The sequence below is a fragment of the Sebastes fasciatus genome, chromosome 10, assembly GCF_043250625.1.
Source record: "Sebastes fasciatus isolate fSebFas1 chromosome 10, fSebFas1.pri, whole genome shotgun sequence".
Lineage (NCBI taxonomy): Eukaryota > Metazoa > Chordata > Actinopteri > Perciformes > Sebastidae > Sebastes > Sebastes fasciatus.
This window is the reverse complement of record NC_133804.1, coordinates 29,040,188-29,064,257: the sequence shown is the minus strand read 5'-3', so window position 1 is coordinate 29,064,257 and position 24,070 is coordinate 29,040,188. Positions and strand designations below refer to the sequence as shown.

Below are 24,070 nucleotides of genomic sequence, written 5' to 3'. Positions count from 1 at the left end.
ACTTTTGCTGTATTTTTTAAATTATTTTAGTTTAGATCTTTCTTCCTTTTTCGTTATTGTTTTTTTTTCTCCTGGGGTTAGGGGGAGGTCCTTTGTATAAGTCTGTGGCTTCTTGACCTCTCCTGACACATTTCTTGTTTTTATTTTATTGACTGGATTTTGTGCAGTTTTATATATGTGCAAATAAATAAATAGATAAAAATAAATAAATCTTACTGTAGTAAAAGTACATTAGTGTTGTCCACAAAATCCCCAATAAGTACCAAAAGTAAAAATACTTACTCAAGCCACAGAATAGCCTCTGTCAGGGTAATATTATATCTATCAATTATTATTGATATATTAACATCTAAACATAATTTTATTGTTGTGTAAATGGTTGACATAGAGATTACTTTATATCATGTTGGGAAGTTTATTATATAATAATGAGTATATCATATGTTTTGTATGTAATAAAGTATCTATTAACTTTCAAAGAAATGTTTTAAAGTACAATATTATCTTTTGAACTGCATTTGAGTACAAATATAAAGTCAGGAAATGGAAAGTGAAGTACAAGTACCTCAAACTACCTTTGTGTTACTGCAGTACACTAAACAAAACATCTGGGTAGTAAATAGGGTAATTATTGTGTTTTTTGTGATGAAATTGTGTGCAAGTTGTCTTAAATACAATGCTGTTATGAAACATTTTGACTTGAGCTATGAGCAGGAATGCAGCTCCCTCTGGCCAAATAAGAGAAGTACTTCATTCATTGCTCAACCCACGTCAACTGTAAACACAGACAGGGAGGGGCGCTAGTAGAGAAACACAGCATTGATTTAAAAAAAACAAAAGTCTTAGTCACAGAGTCAAGCGAGATGAATCACAACAGTTAAGAAAAAACCCTGCGTGTTTATTGAATCTTTAGAACAGTACAGTAGATATGTTATGACCTTGCATTGGTAGTAAATAGGTACCGTAAGGAGCAGCAGTGTTTGTAATATATTCATCTGACAAATTACTCACAAATCAAACACATACACTAGGAAAGAGGTCTTTTTGATTTCCCATGCAATAACTTGACAACAATACCTGCAGATCCATCACTTCCATTTCACAATGATTAAAATGGAAAATTCAATCAATAATCAAGACCCACAGTACACTTTAAGGAGGCCATAACTCGGTCTTGGTCCATTTAGGTATAAATTAGAAAAGATGAAACACTGCGCACATGCAAGGTCACTTTAAGTGAGAGAAAATGGAAGTATGTAGTTTTAGAAAGCAAGTCGTCAAGCTGATGCGAGAGTGGTACAGTTACTGGTCGTATAGGGAAGCAAGGGGGGGGGAGTTTGTGTTAACGCATCGTGACAAACTCCTCAGACGAGGTGGGGTGAATGGCGACGGTCTTGTCAAAGTCTGCTTTGGTAGCACCCATTTTGATGGCCACAGCGAAGCCCTGCAGCATCTCATCACAGCCCAGGCCCTGCATGTGCAGACCCACCACCTAGGGAGATGAGACAATTCAGTCTTTGAAAACAGTAGATGGCGCCAGCGGTCAGCACGCCCCCCAATTTGGAGAAGCAGACAGGAGTTACTGCACGAAAGTAAAGCAATGTACTGCTGTGAACGGGGCCGGCAGCACAACATATTTTAGTCACCTCAAAAAAAGGCTCACGGAAAAAAAAATATCAATATCAGTTTAAGTGTACGCTATATTTAGAATATTTTCCCCGGTTTACCTTGCTGTCAGACAGCTGTACAGTCTATGTTTCTGACGGGGAACTCAAGCCGTTATCTAGGCTCTTGCTAAAGCAACCAGACTCCATTGAAAAAAACAAACAGTAATTTTACCTCACAGAACACAGGAGTTGCTGGTCCATCGCTGCCTCGATCAGTCAGTTTGTTTGTGTTATTGTATGACTTTGGTTAGTTTGGATTTATCAGTCACACAATAACACAAACAAACTAACCGATCGAGGCAGCGGTATTCCAACAACTCCTGTGTTCTGCGAGGTAAAATTAGAGTTTTTTTCAATGGAGTCTGGTAGCTTTGGCGAGAGCATAGATTCGGCTTCAGTTCCCCGTCAGAAAGGGCTGTCTGACCGCAAGGTAAACCGGCGAAGATATTCTATATATAGCATACACTTGAACTGATATGGATTTTTTTAGGTGAGCTTTTCTTTTAGGTGGCTAAAATATGTTTTGCTGCCGGCCTCGTCCACAGCAGTACATTGCTCCTGTTCTGTGCGATAACTCCTGTCTGTTTCTCCAAACTGGGGGCATGTCGACCGTCATCTACTGTAGGTAATACACGGACTATGGATAAATACCTCATAGAACCCCACTTCAAAACACCCAAACTATCCCTTTAAGTTTTTAAGAAAGGTTTTGAGGCTTTCATAATCTTACAGACTCAGAGATAAGTCTAAGTGACGTGTACCTCGAGAAACAATGACAGTAACAGTTAATGCTGTTTTTTATTAATACCAGTTTGAACTGTTGTAATAATTGAAGTGACGTAAGAAAGTAAAACAAAATAATTTCTGATCTATACAGTATTGATAATATTGTTTTCACCAACTGTAACTAACAGATGATTCCTACCTTCTCCTCCTTGCCCTCACACACCAGCTTCATGATGCACTGACTCTTCCTGCTCGTGATGGCGTGATACATCGGAGTGAAAGAAGTCTTGTAGACCTTCACATTCTCCTTTCCTCTGGATTTAATGGCCTCCTCTGTGGCAAACACAAATCAACCATTTGAATTATTGTCCTACTGAGTACTACAAAGGATGAAAAGCACTGGGCATACAGGCAATTTCTTTGATTATGAAACTCCTGCTCACCTTCTGTGAGGCCCACCGTGCCGATGGGAGGGTGGCTGAACACCACTGTGGGGATACTCGAGTAGTCCAACTTGGAGTCCTTCTTGCCCTCAAACAGTCTGTGTGCCAGCTTCCTGCCTGCAGCTATGGCAACTGCCCAGACACACAACATAACGTCAGAGAGAAACTCTACGCACCAGTAACTGTCATTAGAAAACATTTCAGGTGCCCACAATAACACTTTATCCTAAAACCAGAAGAACAAGTACAAAGCAACGCTTCACCTATTTCAACGGTGCATGGAGCACGGAAAAAGTAAACTGTCACTATGACTATGCATAGTAGATGTTGTGACTACATGGAGGCTTCGCCACAGAAAATTACATATTTCTATTAGGGCTGTCAAGGGCTGATTAATCGCAAGATTGTCCATAGTTAATTGTGATTAATCGCAAATTAACAGCACATTTTTTATCTGTTCAAATAGTACCTCAAAGGGAGATTTGTCAAGAATTTAATACTTCTATCAACATGGGAGTGGGCAAATATGCTGCTTTATGCAAATGTATGTATATATTTATTAAGTTTTTAAGCATAAACCTCCATAATAAGATAATTGGAGTTATTATTGCGACTTCCTACCAGGTGTGAGGAGAGCTTTGCCACAAACGTCCCCTACAGCGTAGATCCCTTGTCTGCTGGTGTTCTGAAACTCATCCACATTGATGTGGCCTCGTTCATCTGTATCCACACCCTGCAAACAGACAGAAACACAGTGATGTAATTATTATAAATTAGCTAAAACATCACACTTTAGCACTGAAGTCTTTTCTCTTACTTCCTTAGAAAGCTCTGTTTGGTATGCTCAACGACTATGAGGAAAGATACTGTATGTTTCAGTCATTTCTGTTCTCTCCCGCACTGACCACAAGCTGCTGAGCTGCAGACAACTTTAAAATAAGGAGGGAGCAAGAGAGCAGAAAGGTTTTGTTTCTGTCTACAGTAAGACTACAGTTGAGGCTTGGAGCATTAAATGTAAACCAGAATACACATAGGAGGGGCAACCAAGTATTCACTGTTTAACATTATCATATATCAACAAATCTCTGCAAAACCTGTTAAATCAAACCGGGCGTGAATTTACCAACTAAGATGATAACGACAGAGCACATCACTTCTCCTTCTTACTTCCTTTGGTTTGTTTCACATCCTCCTTCATATTACAGGTTAGACAATAAAAAGAGAAGCCAGAATATGTGGTATTGGGTACAAATGTCTTTTAAAATGCCAAAGAAAATTCCTAGTGTATACCTCTTACACCTGGCAATAAACACCATTCTGATTCTGATTCTGATTCTGATTAAACTTTCCTTTCAATGGACAATCTGATGGCCCACTTCCCTACGCTACTGTATGTTGAAGTACCTCAAATAGAAGAAAGACATAACTACGGCAGCAACTAACGATTATTTGCATTGTCGATTAATCTGTTGATCATTTTCTTGATTAATTGATCAGTTGTTTGGTCTATAAAAAGTCGATCAGTGTTTCCCAAAGCCCAAGATGACGTCCTCAAATGTCTTGTTTTGTCTACAACTCAAAGATATTCAGTTTACTGTCATAGAGGAGTAAAGAAACCTGAAAATATTCACATTTAAGAAGCTGGAATCAGAGAATTTTGACTTTTTTTTTCTTAAAAGGTCCCATATCATGCTCATTTTCCGCTTCATACTTGTATTTTGTGCTTCTACTAGAACATTTTTACATGCTATAATGTTAAAAAAACAACCTTGAATTCCCTCATACTGTCTGCCTGAATATGCCTGTATTTTCCCTGTCGGAAACGCTGTTTAAGTGCATTTCAATGGAATTGCGTTGCTAGGCAAAAGCTTGGGTCCATGTTTACTTCCTGTCAGCTGATGTCATTCACATACACTTATGTAGCACTTAAACCTGCTTCATAATAAAAAAGGCATGATATCTCACTTTTTTACAATATGGGACCTTTAAAAAATGACTCAAACCGATTATATGATTATCAAAATAGTTGAAAATTAATTTAATAGTTGACAACTAATCAATTAATTGATTAATCATTGCAGCTCAAGACTTAACTACCCCTTTAATCGTTATTAATATGCCTGTTAACTCTGAGCTAACAAGCATTTCACTCCTCACCTCTAACAAACAACAATACAAAGACTGCCAAGTGACTGTTGTCTCGTCTAGCTCCTGGATTATCCCTAATGATTTAAGGTGATCCCATGCCTGGTTTATTTTAGGCTCTTTTTATATAAAAGGTGAGATACGATTTTTCCAAATAAAATACACCTATTTCTGTCGAATTTTCTGATCTTTTGGTAAAACATGCATGGCTCACCATTACTCCCTTTTCAGCTTTACAATCAAAAAAGTCTCTGCCATCCTTAGAAAATAGTACTTCGTTAGCTTGTAAAAATCAAACACGTAGCAACACCTGGCTTCTCCTCTCCGACACCCCTCGTTTCGCTGTAGCGTTAATGATATGCAAGGTCCCTACTGGAAACTGACACGACTGATTTCTTAGGTATGTTATGAATGAAAACCTGACTGTCTGACTCCGTGTTTTGTAGATCGACATTGGTACACTGCAGCTCCAAGGTGGAAATGCTCAGCCATTGGCGTTGACTGTTTATTTCACTCATAATATGTCCTGTTGCATATTAAAAAACAAACACCATATGGACATGCTAACAAAGTGAAAATAACTGGATTTTCAGAGATCCAATAGTGTGTTATTGGATGTAGTTCCTTCACAAAGCTGTATGTAAAGAAAACAAATACGTCTTCTGCTATAATCTATGAGGACAGTTAAGCAGCCAGGATGACACCAGGAAAACTGCACGGAGCCAAACACTAATTACAGTAATTCCCTTTGCAGACAGACAGCGGTGATAAGCTGTAGTCATCTGTTTTAAATGCAGCATTACAATTTTAGTGATGGGTGTTCGGCACTCTTTACAGCTGCAAAATGAATCGCCTCAATAAGGAGAAAAAAGATGTTCAACTATTTCGTTTGTCTGAGAACATCTGACTCAGCTTAGATGTTGTTTATCTCCACGTTTCAGCATCCGGTTTACAGTAAACATCACAAGCAGCCCGTTACCATCTCGCCGATGTTCAGTCCAGAAGTGTTGGGCTGCCTGCCGATGGCCCAGAGGAGGCAGTCCACTTCCTGGATTTTGCTGATCTTCTCCTCGTCGTTCTTCTTCTCCGGGTCTTTGGTGACGAGCGTCACCTCCAGCCCCCGGTCCGTTTTACACACCGAAGTCACCTGAGAGTTCTTCCACAGATCCACACCAGAGTTGTGCAGCTCTTTGGTGCAGTTTGTGCTTATGAAGCTGTCAAAGTTCCTCAAAACCTACACAGAGAATATACATGTATTTTCATTATTGCACACTTTTGAAAATCATAATTTGGTATTTAGTTGTGATTTTTATGGGTTTCTTACTCCCGTCTGTCGAATAATGAGGGATGTTTTGGAGCCCAGGGTGGAGAGGATGCCTGCCATCTCCACTGCAATATAACCGGCACCCACAATCACAGTGCGCCTGTTGAGAAAACAAAACTTTTAATTATGGACACAAACTTTATACATGGTATAAACACTAAAGATGTTATACGATAAACTTACTTTGGCAGAGATTCAAGTTCAAAAAAGCCATCGCTGGTAATGCCATAATTTGCCCCTGAAATGATCAATTTTGTAATTTTATAAAGGCTGTCTGATTTGATTAATGGATTAAATAAAACAAACTTTTCCAAGTAAAATATAAGTGCATAATATCGTACCTGGAACTTCAGAATCAGTCAAAACAGTAGGCTGCCCTCCAGTGGAGATGAGGATGTGAGGCGCTGTGTATTTTCTTCCATTGACCTCCACAGTCGGCTCACGATCATTTGTAAACGTGGCGTGACCTTGAATAGTTTGGATTTTAGCCTGAAATGGATCAGATGTCATTATTTTTCCCTGAAATAACTTTCTTCTTTGGCAGACACACTGATATAATAAAGATGATATAAATATGGACTTACTTTGTCAAGATTGTTGCGATAAATGCGATTTAGGTGACTAACATAAGCATCCCTTTTGGCCTTGAGAGCTCTGCAAACACAGGAAATGATATGAAAGCAAGATAAGAGGTTGTTTGTTTGCTTTACCCATATTTACTCAAGGAAGGCTTGAACACACACTTAAATAAATGCTCCACAAGGCAGCCTTTCAGAAGACTGAATTAGGGATGTCAATGGATTAAAACATTTAATCGTGATTAATCGCATGATTGTCCATAGTTAATCACGATTAATCGCAAATGAATCACACATTTTTATCTGTTAAAAGGAAGATTTGTCAAGTATTTAATACTCTTATCAGAATGGGAGTGGGCAAATATGCTGCTTTATGCAATTATATGTATATATTTATAATTGGAAATCAATTAACAACACAAAACAATGACAAGTATTGTGCAGAAATTCCCACAGGTTCTGTATTTAGCATAAACAAATATGCTTAAATCACAACATGGCAAACTGAAGCCCAACAGGCAACAACAGCTGTCAGTGTGCTGACTTGACTATGACTTGCCCCCAAACTGCATGTGATTATCATAAAGTGGGCATGTCTGTAAAGGGGAGACTCGTGGGTACCCATAGAGCCCATTTTCATTCACATATCTTGAGGTCAGAGATTAAGGGGACCCCTAAGAAAATGGCCATGCCAGGTATTTTCACTCTAGCTTGTTGCAAGTTGCGTTAATGCTTTTAAAGAATTAGTGCCGTTAAAACGAATTTGCTTTGACAGCAACACAAACAGCCTACTATAGAGTAGAAACAGTTTTGACATAGTGTCAAAAAACATTGAAACATTAGAAAAGATGAGTTATTATATGCAAAGATTGAATTAGATTGCACATGTTTCCTGCATATTTGAATATCTACTTTTTATATAATGTACTGACAGTTGGACACAGTTTTACATAAACTCATGCAGGCGCCTTAAATGACCTCCCAGCCATGCTTTGAATCCCTGACTCATGTTTCCTGGTGTGGCAGGCGGCCACTCCTTCCAGTGGCTTATCTTTAACTATCACCGTGACTTAGCCGTGTTGTTCACAGAGACACAGTTGAGGGCTGAAGTGAAGCAACAAGAGACGTGGCAGACGGGGAAGTAGTGCTCTGAAATGGACACCTCTTTGTTCCAGGAACAACTATAACAGGTTTCAAAAGAGCTCATTGCAGTTGCACAAAAAAAGTGAATAAAAGGGGATGCAACTTACTCCCAACTGAAACGAACATTTCCAACGTCAAAGCCGTAATCACCATGATCGTGGAGATACTCGGCGTGAACCGCTGCATTCCACATAACCTGTGAAGACAGCAGGATTAGAGATCTAGAGATCATTATGTCTCTGAGTTAAAACTCGGCCTATTACAACAAGAATAGAAAGAAAATTGTACCTTCTTTGGGACACAGCCAACATTGACCTGAAAAAACATTCAAACAGAGCAAATTAGTCCAACGTAAGCTTGATGAAATACATCCAAGCACATACTAAGTTAAGGCAAAAACATTGTTTTTCATGCACTGGTCAATTTTGAGGACTATTTTGCTTCCATAACATGTATTCTTCCAGACTAGTGGAAAGAAATCAACCAAAATACACATTTAGATATTCATTTTACTTCTTTGTATATTTGTTCCTGTAGATTTCTCCTAAATTTAGATAATGCCTCATTTGCATTTTTAACCATAACATCTCAGAAAACTCATCATGATATGATGCCACTACTACTGGAAGTCAGTAGATGATAAAATGAATATAATCTTTATATAGAGGTTTATTGTCAGCCAAAAAGGCAGCTAACATCTGCCAATAAAAAGGTTCATAAATTTGATTTGGCTGGATTTAACCATCCTTCAATCACTTGTTATGTGGTTTGTATGTACAACATGATGCTATGATAATGAGCTTATTTCCTTACTTATTACCAGTTGGACTAACTGTGCTGTGCAATCAGGATATGGTTTTAGTGGTTTGTGTCACAACCACTGCAGCAATACATTTTCTCGTCATCTGTTACCATCTCATTAGTTAGATCAACTGACTGGGTAAACACAATAATACTAATTAACGCCTACATGCAAGATGTAATACCTTCCACTTGAATTCCAAAAATACTGTTAAAATGGCCACCAAATGACCAACTCTGGAGTTATTAAACAATAAACTTCAGATAGGTACTTTTGTATTTAAATTTCTTAACAATTCACTAACCACTTCCTTATTTGATTTACTATTATTATTATTTTTTTTTCCTTCCTGTCTTTTTATCTCTAGTATTTCTTGTTCAGAAATAGTATTTCTTTAAAATATCTAAAAAAAATAACATAGCCGTTTTTAATGTCAATGTTAGTTGGGTTCCTTTTACAAGCCCTCGGGGGATATTTTCAACCCACCTGTGCATTTATTTATGTTATTGTACATCTCTTCTTTTCTTTTCTTTTTTAATTATAGGCACAAATAAAGAAACTAAAGCAACTTCCTCATATTGAAGCCCTTGTGCACACCAGTCTGAAAGCTTATATGTCTATTTTTAATTAATAGATGAGGGGTGATAGTTGCTAGGCTACCAGGTTTAACCCAATTTAATGTAAATGTTAAGACCTGCTGTTTTATTCAGTGTGTGTTAGCTTCAGTATATCAGAGATAGATATTTTCAACCCACCTGTGCATTTATTTATGTTATTGTACATCTTTTCTTTGATTTTTTATTATAGGCACAAATAAAGAAACTAAAGCCACTTCCTCAATTTGAAGCTCTTGTGCACACCAGTCTGAAAGCTTATATGTCTATTTTTAATTAATAGATGAGGGGAGATAGTTGATAGGGTTAACCCAGTTTCATTTAAAGATCCCATATCGTGCTCATTTTCAGGTTCATACTTGTATTTTGTGTTTCTACTAGAACATGTTTACATGCTTTAATGTTAAAAAACACGTTATTTTCCTCATACTGTCGACCTGAATATGCCTGTATTTACCCTCTCTGTCTGAAACGCACCATTTTAGCGCATTTTGACGGAATTGCATTAACATTGCTAGTCAACAGCTTGGGTCCAAGTTTACGTCCTGTCAGCTGATGACATTCACATACACTGCAACCAGGAAATAAACTGGGAGACATTTAGAATGTTTTACGTTTAAAATTGTGTAAAGGGTCTAAATATTGTATATTCGTGACATTACGAATGGGCAGAAATCCTAACAGCTTGTTTCAAATGCAGAGTTTCTGAATACGGGCTGTGTGAATTTCCCTGTGGATTGAATGTTTCGATACTTTCACAGTATTTATAAAGGACTTAAACCTGCTTTATAATAAAAAAACAAGAAAATCACACTTTTTTATAATATGAGACTTTTAAATGTTATATTCTTGTCTGTGCTGTTTTATACAGTGTGTATTAGCTTCAGTATGTCAGAGATATATATTTTCAACCCACCTGTGCATTTATTTATGTTATTGTACATCTCTTCTTTTGTTTTATTTTATTATATGCACAAATAAAGAGACTAAAGCAACTTCCTCATATTGAAGCTCTTGTGCACACCAGTCTGAAAGCTTATATGTCTATCTTTAATTAATAGATGAGGGGTGATAGTTGATAGGGTTAACCCAGTTTAATTTAAATGTTATATTCTTGTCTGTGCTGTGTTATACAGTGTATGTTAGCTTCAGTATTTCAGAGATATATATTTTCAATCCACCTGTGCATTTCTTTATGTTATTGTACAACTCTTCTTTTGGTTTTGGTTTTTTTATAGGCACAAATAAAGAAACTAAAGCAACTTCCTCATATTGAAGCCCTTGTGCACACCAGTCGGAAAGCTTGTATGTCTATGGCAATCTCTTGTTTTAAACTTCATTATTGTTGACTTTTTGTACACAAGTCTTATGTTCAACATTTTATTTTGGCCTATGTTTTTATTCTGTATTGTTTTTATCTTGATGTTTACACTATTTATTTATTATTATTATTTATTTTATTTTATTTTTAATGTAAAGCACTTTGTAACTATGTTGGAAAGGTGCTATACAAATGAAGTTTATTATTATTATTATTTAGTTTATTATTTATTATTGATGAGGGGTGATAGTTGCTAGGCTACCAGGTTTAATCCAGTTTAATGTAAATGTTAAGACCTTGTCTGTGCTATACAGTGTCTGTCAGCTCCAGTATGTCAGAGCTCTACAGTGTTTGTTAAACACAAAAGCAGTCCGGAGGTTTCGCAGTGAACCTGGCAACCAGCATGTGACATGTGATATAATAATAATGACAGTGTTATTTGTATTTTTACTCACGCAGGTACCTCCGAGTCTGTGGCTCTCGATCACGGCGGTGGTCGCTCCGAGCTCCGACGCCCTCCGAGCTCCGGCCAGACCTCCGGACCCACCGCCGATCACCAGGAAGTCGAACCGAGTCGTCTCTGCTGCTGCTGCCGGGTCTGGGGCCGCTGCCGCCGGGTCTGAGGAGGCCATGCTGCGGCTGCTGCTGCGGGTGATAATAACTCTGCGAAAGGACGAGAAGAGTGTGTTCCTGAGTGTGAACCAGCAGCAGGCAGCTCTCGTCATTAATATTGTTTCCATAACCAGGAAGCTGTGATGGACCGACCGGTGATGGTGATGGGAGGGTCAACAGAGAGCCTCCAGTCAGCTGCGTCATTATGAACTACAACAATGGTTGTTTTAACACAATAGTTAACCTCACATGAGCTGTAGGGGGTTACAATAACAGCTGAGATAATGCTGCTACACAACTATACAATTATATTCAAGAAAACATCATGACGATGGTTTGAAATAGTTGTCATGGAGACACTGTTATTACTACTGCGGTCAAACCAGCCTCCACGTTGTTTTGCGGTGCGTGTTTATCACAGACATTACGGTAAGGAACTGACTTCAAAATAAAAGCACGGTTCTGATGAACGTGATGAGCCTTCAAAATAAAAGCACCGTTCTGATGAATGTGATAGGCCTTCAAAATAAAAGCACCGTTCTGATGAACGTGATAGGCCTTCAAAATAAAAGCACCGTTCTGATGAACGCGATAGGCCTTCAAAATAAAAGCACAGTTCTGATGAACGCGATAAGCCTTCAAAATAAAAGCAGCGTGATAGGCCTTCAAAATAAAAGCACCGTTGTGATAAACGTGATAGGCCTTCGGAATAAAAGCACGGTTCTGATGAACGTGATAGGCCTTTATAATAAAAGCACCGTTCTGATGAACGTGATAGGCCTTCAAAATAAAAGCATGTTTCTGATGAACGTGATAGGCCTTCAAAATAAAAGCACCGTTATGATGAACGTGATAGGCCTTCAAAATAAAAGCACCGTTATGATGAATTCAGATTCATTCAAGAGGTCAGTCAGTCTGTCAATCATAAATGAATGAATGAATGAACAATAATAATAATTAATAATAATGTAATTTAGTATTTCATATGTATTCATTTTAAATGTTTAATTATTCATTCATTCATTTATTTATTATCGACAGACTGACGGACCTTTTGAATGAATCCGAATGGTCCATCAAGTTCATCATAACGGTGCTTTTATTTTGAAGGCCTATCACGTTCATCAGAACCGTGCTTTTATTTTGAAGATAGATAGATAGATAGTAACTTTATTGGTCCCGAGGGAAATTCAAGTTTCCAGCATCACAGTTCCATAGTGCAGAACATGTTAGTAAAAAGGCAGTAAAAGTTAGTAGTACAAAGTACAAAGTCAGTTCCTACTCGCTCTTACCGTAATGTCTAGGACAAACACGTACCGCTAAACAACGTGGAGGCTGACTCGACCTCAGTATTACTCACCTTGGTGACACCAGTGACACTGAAGTAGGAAGCAGTCTGCAGATTCTTATAAACACCATGTTGTTTTTATTCGTATAAGCGCATTTTAATGAGACTTTAAACCCAGCGTGCTGTTGTTTACCTCTCTGCTCAGACCCTAACTACACTGGGATGACGTTAAATACAAACAGCTTTAAACACTTCCTGTGTCACCGGGTCAACTCACTGAACGGACCAATTACAATTAATTTACATTTCATTTATTCTACTTTATTGTCATACAGACGTCAACGACATAAATTAAGTAGATTGTATTTAGGATCAAATATATATATATAAATATATATTATATATTATATAAATATAATAATAATAATTATTATAATAATATATATAATATATATATAATATTACATTATATATAATAATATATAAATTATTATTATTATAATAATATATATTATTATCAATATATATTTATTATATCTTCAACTGTGCAATACTGACTTAACAGTGCAATAATTTAATGCAATAACTCAGCTGTGCGATTATCTCGTCTACACTGGCATTAACAGTGCATCTATTTATACAGAACATTACTATCTTATTTTTTATTATTATTAACAATATTCTTGCATTTTTTTTTATTAATGCATGCATTTATATTATTTGTATATATGTTATTTTTCAGCAGTATTATTTGCACTAGTCGTTATATATATATTTGTTATTTATATTTTCTTATTAATTCTATATTTTATTTATTTATATCTATATTTATAGTCGGGGTTTAAAGTTAATATTGGGATGATAGTTGTCATGTTTAAGGGTGTGGATAACGTGGATGCTCAATCAAACGTCAGCCTACGTGTTTTTTGTAGCGGATTTATAAACTACCGTAAACAATCCCGTAGTAGTCTGACAGTATAACGGAGGTTTGCGTAGTGTCTCTTCCAGAATGGCGGCTCCGCTCCGCTGCACCTCCTCTCTCCAACTGTCAAGAACAACGTTATGAAACGATAATTTCCGGTTACAACTTTCAAAATAATACTCTCATTAGAATCAGATTATTGCCAAATATGAATGAATGAATGACTTTATTTCGAAATCATTCACATAATACTAGACATCTTCACCTGCCTTTTTACAAAACAAAGCATGGCCAGGACTCCCTCAGATATCGTGGTGTACAAATATGGAACACCAAAATACATGTTATCAAGAGCTTGTTATCCTTAGAACATTTTAAAAGGAAATTATCATCACATTTAATTCATGATGTCTAATTATCTTTTGATATGTTTAGATATATTTTCTTTTCTTCTGTACAGTTTTTTTATGTATTTCAATGTTTTTATTGGATAGTTTCCCACTGTTTGGTTAGGGGTTTTCGCCACATTTTGTGTACTTCTTGTTGTTGTTTAACTTTTGTTGTATTTTTAAAATTATGTTAGTTTAGATCTTTCTTTCTTTTTTGTTATTGTTTTTTTCTCTCCTGGGGTTGGGGGGAGGTTCTTTGTATAAGCCTGTGGCTTCTTGACCTCTCCTGACACATTTCTTGTTTTGGTTTTTTTCATTCACTGGATTTTGTGCAGTTTTATATGTGTGCAAATAAATAATAAAAAAAAAAGAACATAAAAATAAATAAAAACAGATACAAAATACTAACAAACAAAACAATAGTAATAGTGTCCGAAAACAAGTAGGTAGAAGTAAAACTTTTTTTTTTATTTTCCTACCCCTTTCTCACTTCTCTTCTATTAACTCATATATCATAGAATGATAATATAATATAATATAATATAATATAATATAATATAATATATAAACTATCCCAGATTTATTTACATCCCAAATGAAATATATGAACAGCATCCCAGGTTTATTTACAACCCACATATCCATCCGGAGTTAAAAAGTTGATATAAACCAACCCTTATCACAACTCTTCATCAACCATATCCCTCCCAAAATTATCTTTTTTGTATAGCTTTTTAAATTGATTTATATTTGTGGGTAGTAGGTTTTCACATACTGGAATTTGCTGTGGTGTAGTGGTGCATAAACATAGCAGGGGAAATTAAATTAAAAATAAAAGTAATTATAAGTAAAAAGTAGGTAATATTTAAAAATTAGGGCTGTCAAAGTTAAAGTGATAATAACTCATTAACGCAAATTAATTTGAACGCCAATAATTTCCTTAAAGTGGCAGTAGGCAGTATATTTTTGGCATCATTGGCGCAACCCCGTCCACCGTCAGGGACCTCCAGAGCAGGTCAGCAGGGTCAGCTCTGCAGGGTCAACTAGGTTATTGTTTCATATTGTACTTATTGATTTGAAGTTGTATTTGTGCATGTATATATATTTTTAATATTTATATATTGTTAATATCTTTTAATCATGAGTTTTTATAGTGCTTCCTGTATTGTAATGTATTATATGTAATGTATTGTTGTTGGTTTTTTTTCTTATCTGGACCAGTATTCTACACTTTTATTTTGAAGCCATGAACAACCCTCTTCCGGTACTGTGCTAGCTAGTTAGCTACAGAGAGCTAACGCCGAGCTACAGCAAAACGGCTCTGGTTGCCCGCGTTGAGAAGCGTTAATATCACGACCACAGAGCTGATTTATTGATCTAAAAACACACAACAGATAAAAACACAACCCTCCTGTCAGGTATGTATGTGATGTTAGTCTCTAATGTGATTATAAACGGGTTATTAGCGGACCGTCGTCTCTGCGACCCCCTCTTGTCTTGTTGTGGTCAGAGAGGAGAGATGAGGCCTTTTGCTCTGGTTCAAAGGAAAACAGCCTCCGACAGCAGCAGAGACACGTTAATACACATGATTGCATTAGATTTAGTCAGCTGCTTTCTGTGTGTTTGCATGTAAATCCGTTATGTGGAGAACAAAATGCTGCAGGCGTTAAAAGTAGTGCAATGTGAGGGAGGAGGGGCTCTGTGGGCCTTTACACTGGAGGCTAAAGATAATATAATATAAGATAGGATAATATAAGATAAGATATAACTTTATTAATATTATAAAATTAAAGGAAATTCTTGTGCCAGAGATTGCTAAAAAAATACAACAAAATTACAACAAGTTCAAGTGTATAAAATAAAAAAGTACTATTTCTAGCACCAGTGCCTAATAGAATAACAATTAAGTAAGATGCATTTAGTAAAATGAGTAAATAAGATAAAATAAGTAAAATAAAAAAGGTAAAGTAAGCTAACAAACAGAAAAAATAAGTAATATAGCACATGTTGGACATTAATATTGCACACAATGAACAGTGATAGATAGATAGATAGATAGTAACTTTATTGATCCTGAGGGAAATTCAAGTTTCCAGCATCACAGTTCCATAGTGCAAAACATGTTAGTAAAAAGGCAGTAAAGAAGTTAGTAGTGCAAAGTACAAAGTAAAAAAAAAAATATACCAGATATAAAAATACAAGGAGATGAAGAAAACTGTTAAAACTGAATATAGTGCAGGGTAACAGCTGTGATACAGGACTATTAAAAAAGTGAATGTAGTGCAGAAGAGACTGTTAAGAATAAGTTTAGTGCAGGGTAACTCCAGTAGCTTAGTCTATGAAAGTGCACTGTATGATATTGAATGTGTATGTATGATATTGCACATGAGAATTTAAAAAGTAGTATTGCACATGATATTGATATTATAATTGTACTCAGTGTCCGGTGTTTTCAGCTGTCCTTCCTGCAGAAGGGGGAGGAGTTATATAGTCTGATTGCCACTGGTAGGAAAGACCTCCTATACGGGTCATTCACTAATATTTTTCTTCTTTTTACAGTGTGAAGACGTCTCACTTCTCTGTTTCCGGTCTTCTCCGACTCCCCCTGTATGATATCCAGGCTTTGAATAGATGAGATCAGCTGCCAGGTGAGCAGCTGGACCTCACCAGCTCACCATGAATCCTGTCAGCTACCACCACAGCATGCTGTCCTCTGTGAACGGTGGACATCATCCCAACTTGGTGATGGATCGTGTTTTGAGCTCCACAACTGTGAAGCGTTGTGAGAAATGTGGATTTGTTTGTACGGACCCCGCAGAGTTCACGAAGCACATGCTGGAGCACAGGAGCACAAAGTTTTACTGCTTTTACTGCAACAAAGTCTCGTTCAGCGAGGCGGAGTTGAGCGCTCACCTGAAGCAACACTGTTCAAAATATCCGTTTAAGTGTCCTCACTGTGGACAGGGATACATGAGGAGGCTGTGCCTTGTAAAGCACATTGATCGTTTGCATAGTAAAAATAGTAGTCAAATACCTGCTAAGCCTGGAATGACAAAAAATCCACACGCTCCTGTCTCCAGTGCCTTATCAAGCATGCCCGCAGCTGATCTGTCATCACTTCTACCAGCTGTTCGCGTCACCGTACCCGCCCTGAGTACACCTGCAGTCCGGCTGGGTAAAGATGAACAGAGAGGGAAAACACTGGACACAAATGCATCAAATGCCACTAATGGTAATGCTGAACTTTTGACCCCTTTGAATGGATTCATTCAACACCACCACAGGGCTCTCACGGTGTCACTTCCTGACGAAGTATCCATCCCTGCTGGCTGTTTGGTTGAACTTGTTGAGGTGAAAACTGTCAACGGGACAAAGGAGCTGAAGCTGAGGCTCGTCTCTCAACAAGAAAACGAGTCTGTGATAAAAGACACGAGGACCACAGTGTCTCAAAACACCGCACTGGGAAAGCCATTCTTATCCGCGTTAAATCATCCAAACACGGTGAAGTCTATGAGCATGGGGATGTGCACGGTTAACAGGAAACAGTGCGAAATGAAGATGGTGAATGTGGAGCGTCCTGCTGTTGCCAATATTTCCCAAAACCTCCAGAATCAAGCAAGCAAAGAAAAGGGTGGATTGAAAAGAGCATCGCCAGAAATAATCAACTTGGAATGTCACACAGTGATTCCAAACAAGGTTCCCAAAAGCATCCTCAATCCTGTAAGAGAAGGAATCAAAGTTACACAGAGGGAACCCGTGAACCACAATGCAGCTCTGCCCTCTGTTATCTCCAACAGGGCGCTCAACAGGTTCAATAGCGCCCTGCATCCAGAAAACATGGGAGCATGTGTTTCCCAGAGAGCGATGGATGAGAGAATTCCAGATCATTCCAAGTGTATCCCACCCAGGAGGGCAAGTGACATAAAAATCATTCCTAGAGATGCGTTGGCGGCTGTTAAGCTGGAGCCTGGGGAGATGCGCCTCAAGAGCAACACTTCTTCAAAAATAAAGAAAGAGATGGTGTGCTTGAACCAACACAAATCTGCTTCTCCTGCCTTGAGTGTTCTCTTAGCTGCAGCTCCCCAAGTGAGACCTCCAGTGACTTTAGCTGGTAAAGATAACTACGTTGCAAGTCCGTCTTTTTCAGTCCCCAGGACTCTAAGTGAGCACTCGTCGGTCAAAACACTGGCGCTTTCTAGCCGCACACATTCAAAGATCTCGGCTTGGACCCAGGAGAGAGCCGGAGAAGGAGACATGCTAGAGCCTGAGGGGTTCCCCGTCATCTCTTCTGTGTTCTCATTAAGTCAACAACCAGGGGACGTCCAAGGCTCCATGCAGCCACTGGTGATGGCTCTGCGCGGTATAGTGATGGATAAAAGTAACGGTTCACCTGAAAATCACATCAAGATAACGAATGTCACAGGGCAGCAGGTGAAGGAGGCGGTGCCAAAATACTGTGCTCAGCTGACCCAAAGAGATGGATCCATCATCCGCAACCTTTTACTGACAGAGCGGACCAGTCAGCCTGTCAAAGTAGAGGAGCAGGATAAGGGTGTTCAGCATCCTTCTGCACTGATCCACAACCATATCCACGTCAACGAAGAAAAAAATAGGTCCGCACCAACAGCCAATAAGAAAGGCAGTGACTCTCCTGCTGCAGATGTTTCCAAAATTGCTGCACATGTAAATGCACATGTGGCTGCAGAGCCTCCACAGCAAACCGAAAAAAGTGAGAACGACGTCTCCTCAAAGTTCCTGACTGTCTCTCTGAAACGGGTACAAGTAGGCGTGTGGAAAAAAAGCAAGAAGGGACTGAAGCTTAGACTATCCAAATATAAGACTCAGGTACCTATGAGCAGTCTAACTGACTGTACAGTTATTTACCCAATGCCGCTGAAAGTGGACCAACTGGTTAAACGGCCGGGCCCAAACCAGCCTGTGGTGGTGCTGAATCATCCAAAGCCCAGGGCCTCCGCCCAGGCAGCAACAACAGACACTCTAACGGACACAGGAGCCTCTGAGGAGGCTCCAAAGTGCCAAATCTTAAAAATGAGGCTGAGCAAAGTGATGGGGCAGAAGTATGAGGTGATGGGGTGCACCGTTGGCGAGTTTCCATAAAGTTATCAGACAACGTATCGAAAAATCAGAAAATAACTAGTATTACAACAGGACGATGTTGACTTAAAAAAAAATAGGTCAGGTATAATGGACATCTGATTATCACTGAACATTGTGTTACACGTATGTTGTTTATATAGGCATGGGATATGGAATATTCAAGTGCAATGCAGTTTGACTGCTTTGAGTCATGGACCATCTGCTGTAGTAGATTGCAGTCAGTAATAAACCGATGTTAAGTACTGTGTCAGAAGTTTGAGAAACCAGTAGATCTGTCAAAGCCGAGGCATAAATGCATGCTGTTTACTTAAAAAAAGATGACATACTGTATTTATTTTTTTGTTTGCATCAGTAACGTTTTGCATAGGGCTGCCCCGAATGCTTCGAAGCTTCGACCATTGTCATGGTAATCAACCTCGAAATCAGTATTTGAATGCTTCGTTTTTTAAATTTTTCATTTATTTTTATATAAATAAATATGCAATAAGTAAGGGATAATGTACAGCAAGACAGTCATTGTTGTGAAATAAACCCCAACAGGATGTGGAGGGGTCCTGTATTGCCCTGAAGGGGTTTATTTCACGCCCTGCGATGGACTGGCGACCTGTCCAGGGTGTACCCTGCCTTCGCCCAATGTCGGCTGGGATCGGCTCCAGCCCCCGATAAGCGGTTGCAGATGGATGGATGGATGGGTTTATTTCACAACAATGACCCGCTAGCTGTGCATTATCCCGCTTATTACATTTTGATTAAGAAATCAATAATTTGACACAAAAACGGTCCGCCAGAGTCCAAGATCAGAACTGCACCCATAGCAACGGTCTGTTATACGTAGCGACAGTCTGCTATAAAGAAATAACAGACCGTAGAACGCTGTGATTGACCAATCAGAATCGAACAACGCTGTGCAATAATAATGTATAAATACCTTCGAATATTTTGTCATCGAAGCTTCAAAGCCCGAAAACTGGTATTCGGGACAGCCCTAGTTTTGCAGTTCATCTGGCTCCTCTCTAAGATACAACCTGAATAAGGTGCAGTACACCCGAGATCATCAAATCTTTGTGTGCTAACCCACTCAGAATATAAAAAATGTCATGAAGATATGGAACATGCACATCTCCCAACTTTAATGATGGAATAATGTTTGGTTTGTGACGACATTTATGTAAGAAGTAATTTCTTGTGGGGGGAAAACCTCACGCAATATTTAGCACAAATGATATCAGATGAAAAAAAATTCTTATTTGAGTATGAATCCCCATTTTTCTGTTGTTAATGATTAACAGTCCAAAGTGAGGAAAGCAAATCAATTCCCTGTCATCATACGTGGACAGAGAGCACTTACAAGCCCATAAAATGTTTTACCTCTTCAGCAGTGTCCCCGCCTTTTCTTCATTTGTTGTCATGATGACTAGTTGTATGGACAGTCCAGGAGCTGCATCCAAAAAGTGAAACAGTTCAACACTTATTGTCTTAAAACTGCTCCAAAAGGCGCGTACCATTTCAAAAAGCTCCTCCAAATTTGCCTTGAGAAATGTGGCTTTTTTAGAGATCGCGACCAGTGTCAGATGTGCAGCACTCCGTATCGGTCAGTAGTGTAGTGGTGCATTCAGGCGCTCTTTGCAAACTCTTAAATTAGGGAAATATTGCGTGACCATGTTGTATATACCAGATGTTCAACAGTCACTGGTAATAATGGGAGCTGGGCATGCACACCGCTGTTTGTTCTTGTAATCAGTTTGTTGTAAATCACCGGGTGTTGCAGAGAGATGGGCGCTATGTTTACCAGCTATCCTTCGTGTGTTTGTGTGAATTGATATATCACAGTTGTACTGTAGACTTGGAGCGTGCCCCAGTTTCTCACCAGTATTTACCACTTTGCTGGTCATTCTCCGTGATACATTATTAAACTTTACCAGTTGACGAGGAGTGCCTGAATGCACCGTTAGTTTTGGTGTCTGTGAGGCCAGAGTTTGGCTGTGCCTAATAGTCCAGATGGATAAGAAAGGTGAACTTAAAGAATCATTCTGCATTTTTGTTTACTTTTTCAGTTTCATGTTAACCTTGATTTCAATATTATTATATAATTTTTTTATTATTCTTGCCACATTAAGTGTTTGTTTTGATAAAATACCAATGTGTAATTCATCACAGAGATTTTGTGATTAACTTATTTGAGGTCCCAGAAACAAGTGTTAATCTTGGATCATTGTTAGTCCTTGTGCCATACTGTTTTCTTTAATGTCACAACTTCCATGTATGCAGCTCCTTAAACAGTGGCGCAAAACGGAGTTGATGGAAGCAGCCCAAAACTGGTTTACTACTGTAACAGAAAGCCACATGCGTGTATTTTATCTTATGTACATACTAAGTGACCGTGGTGATCCTGGGAACCTGCTAAAACTTGTAAATTTTTCATCAAAAGGATGCTTTGCAGATCTGTTTCTCTTCTTATGACAGCATTACAACACCTGTGTGTTCTTGTTTATAATCCGTAATCATGATGTATGAGGTGCTAGACCTATGATTCAATTTATAGGATTTGGTTGTCCAGTTTTTATCGTGTATATATGTTTTGGTCACCCACAGATTTTATTGTGTATATACCTATAAATATAAAACGTGATAAATGGTGTTCATACTCAGTAGGGAATGGTTCACATTCCACAGCCTCTTCAGCAAAAGCAGTTATGTTGTGCTTTACTTTAACACTGCAGAGACTGACGCTGCCGTGTTGTATTGTTATATATATATATATAAATATATATATATATATATGATTATTTTAAAGGTGTTTAAGGGTGTGACAGTTCTTTCTGAATGTTTTACTTTGCCTTTCATTCACTTGTCATATTTGTGTTAGAATTACTCATGTCCTTGTTAAAGTTGTTTTTGGTTTATTCTCAATGTTCATTATCATGTTCCATGCTTTTATAATAACAATTATGTAACTCCTCTTTTTTTTTCTATTAAAACATGATCACAATTTTTATGGGTTGTTCCCTTTTGTTCAACAGAATTACATAAAGTGCTCATTATCATCATATTAATCTTTCTCATAGTAGAGCAACAGGTCTCTTAAAGGGACAAATGTAGGATTTGTCGACATCTAGTGGTGCCCTCCACTCACTCCTTCCTTTCTAAGACTGTGATAACGTGAGCCGCCGAGTGCAAAGCTGTGGTAATCCTTACCATAATAAAAGCTGCGGCAGCCGCTCCCGAGCTCAGCAAGCTGCGGCTGTTTGATTCGTGGCAAAGTACAGCCAGAGAGGACCCGCAGCCATCAGGAAAACAGATCCTGTGATTCCTGTGATATGTTGGCCTGTTTGGCCAACATGTCACAGGAATCACAGGATCTCAACACTTTGGTGCAAATGGCAAATAAAACTCTTGAATCTTGAATCTTAAAACACATGAATACGCCTCCCAGCCGCAGAAAAATTTTATTATTGCGGTAAGCCACAATTCGCCGCCGCCTGGTGTGAATTTGGCATAAATTAACAAAAATACAATTCTTAGTTTCAGGTGATTATACACTTATGAAAACATAGTTATAAATATTATATTCCATTTCAGCGAGAGACTCTCAGGCCTGTTGGTTAAAAAACAAGCAGTGTTTTAAGACCTACATTGCTTTTTTTGCGTGCGTGCATGTGTGTGTGTCAAGGTCATGCTGCTAGACTTGTCCGACTGGCCTTTAAAATGATTACAGACTAATCTATAATCCACATACACTCAGTTTCTTATTCTATGCACACTCATGCTTACATGACTTAGACCAATGATACAGCACATGCAACAGGCTTTATCTCTCTCAATGTGAATCAAAGATAAAGGCATCAAGATCAAGACAACATTTTAATTTTGAACATGATGCCAGAATGTTGTCGTCCCATTTTAAACCCACTGTGCCAGGATTCAACATAACTGTGTTATGATGATATATAAGGTCATTATTATTATTATTTATATTTGGCAGTAATAGTCCTAATCTGTAAAGTAACTAGTAGGGACAAAGGAGGACTGTCTGCAGGACAGATAATAATGCACACAGTGCACTTTCATAGACTAAACTACTGGAGTTACCCTGCACTATACTCATTTTTAAAATTCTCTTCTGCACTATATTCACTTTTTTAATAGTCGTGTATCACAGCTGTTACCCTGCACTATACTCAGTTTTGACAGTTTTATTCTTCTCCTTGTATTTTTATATCTGGTATATTTTTTTGTACTTTGTACTTTGCACTACTAACTTTTGTACTGCCTTTGATGCTGGAAACTTGAATTTCCCTCGGGATCAATAAAGTTACTATCTATCTATCTATCTATCTATCTATCTATCTATCTATCTATCTATCTAGTAGCCTAATTAAAGATGTCAAAATAAATGTAGTGGAGTAAGAGAACAATATTTTCCAGCAAAATGTGGTAGATTTATAAAGTTACATAAAGTGGAAATACTCAAGTAAAGTACTAAAGTGCTTGATTTTGCCATGATAGGCTCTGATTGACAGGGTCGTGTCCAGAAGGTAACCCTCATATTGCAAAAAACTCGCAATTTGCGTGTTACCTTCTAGACACGACATGACGATTTACGTCGTCCCTTCCTGAGAGCCTCCTCGCTGGTTGGAGTGTGGAGACGTGTAACCATGGAGACAAGTAACTATCGTAACCCGTGCCAACCTCATGTGATCAAACCGACGGTTTGTGATAATCAAAGTCTGAATTAATTTATATATAATATGTATTACGCCTAGCAAATTGAAATCTTATACTTATAGTTAAATTGAAGAGTTATTGATGTTACAGTCCGTCAACGTCCGTTATTAACGTTGTCGTCTCTACTGCATTGCATTGTGGGATATTTATGCCGCCGTAGTTTCCAGCGTTACATACTGTAATATTTCACCGGAAATAGTTTACAATTCACTTACTCTCGGTTCCATACTAAGGTTTCAGACATACTTAAATA

At 38.1% G+C, this 24,070-nt stretch overlaps 2 protein-coding genes across 4 annotated transcripts; one reads left to right on the top strand and one right to left on the bottom strand.

Annotated features, from left to right (window-relative positions):
* Positions 1 to 877: 877 nt before the first annotated feature.
* On the bottom strand, positions 878 to 12,906 carry gsr (glutathione reductase). Of its 3 annotated transcripts, none has more exons than XM_074649281.1 (13): positions 12,736 to 12,906; positions 11,219 to 11,426; positions 8,315 to 8,341; positions 8,134 to 8,222; positions 6,890 to 6,959; positions 6,647 to 6,794; positions 6,489 to 6,543; positions 6,306 to 6,405; positions 5,961 to 6,215; positions 3,458 to 3,569; positions 2,837 to 2,968; positions 2,593 to 2,726; positions 878 to 1,492 (listed from the first exon to the last, which is right to left on the bottom strand). In XM_074649281.1, the coding sequence occupies exons 1-13, from the start codon at positions 12,792 to 12,794 to the stop codon at positions 1,343 to 1,345; spliced, it is 1,539 nt and encodes a 512-aa protein (XP_074505382.1). In that variant the 5' UTR covers positions 12,795 to 12,906; the 3' UTR covers positions 878 to 1,342. The 3 variants fall into 3 exon arrangements, with proteins under 3 accessions (XP_074505382.1, XP_074505383.1, XP_074505381.1); XM_074649282.1 differs by lacking the exon at positions 12,736 to 12,906 and adding an exon at positions 11,529 to 11,794; XM_074649280.1 differs by lacking the exon at positions 12,736 to 12,906 and having other exon boundaries at positions 11,219 to 11,520.
* Positions 12,907 to 15,234: 2,328 nt separating this feature from the next.
* znf518b (zinc finger protein 518B) lies at positions 15,235 to 22,083 on the top strand. The gene is made up of 2 exons (XM_074649279.1): positions 15,235 to 15,392; positions 16,534 to 22,083. Exon 2 carries the CDS (start codon positions 16,651 to 16,653, stop codon positions 19,090 to 19,092), a length of 2,442 nt encoding a protein of 813 aa, XP_074505380.1. The 5' UTR covers positions 15,235 to 15,392; positions 16,534 to 16,650; the 3' UTR covers positions 19,093 to 22,083.
* The last annotated feature ends 1,987 nt before the right edge of the window (positions 22,084 to 24,070 follow it).

Coding starts and splice junctions, on each gene's coding strand:
- gsr (XM_074649280.1), bottom strand. CDS start 11,503: ATGGAAACAATATTAATGACGAGAGCTGCCTGCTGCTGGTTCACACTC. Junction 6,960..8,133: donor AATGTTCGTTTCAGTTGGGA/GTAAGTTGCATC, acceptor CTGTGTTTGCAG/AGCTCTCAAGGCCAAAAGGG. Junction 3,570..5,960: donor GACTGAACATCGGCGAGATG/GTAACGGGCTGC, acceptor GTCTGTTTGCAG/GGTGTGGATACAGATGAACG.
- znf518b (XM_074649279.1), top strand. CDS start 16,651: ATGAATCCTGTCAGCTACCACCACAGCATGCTGTCCTCTGTGAACGGT.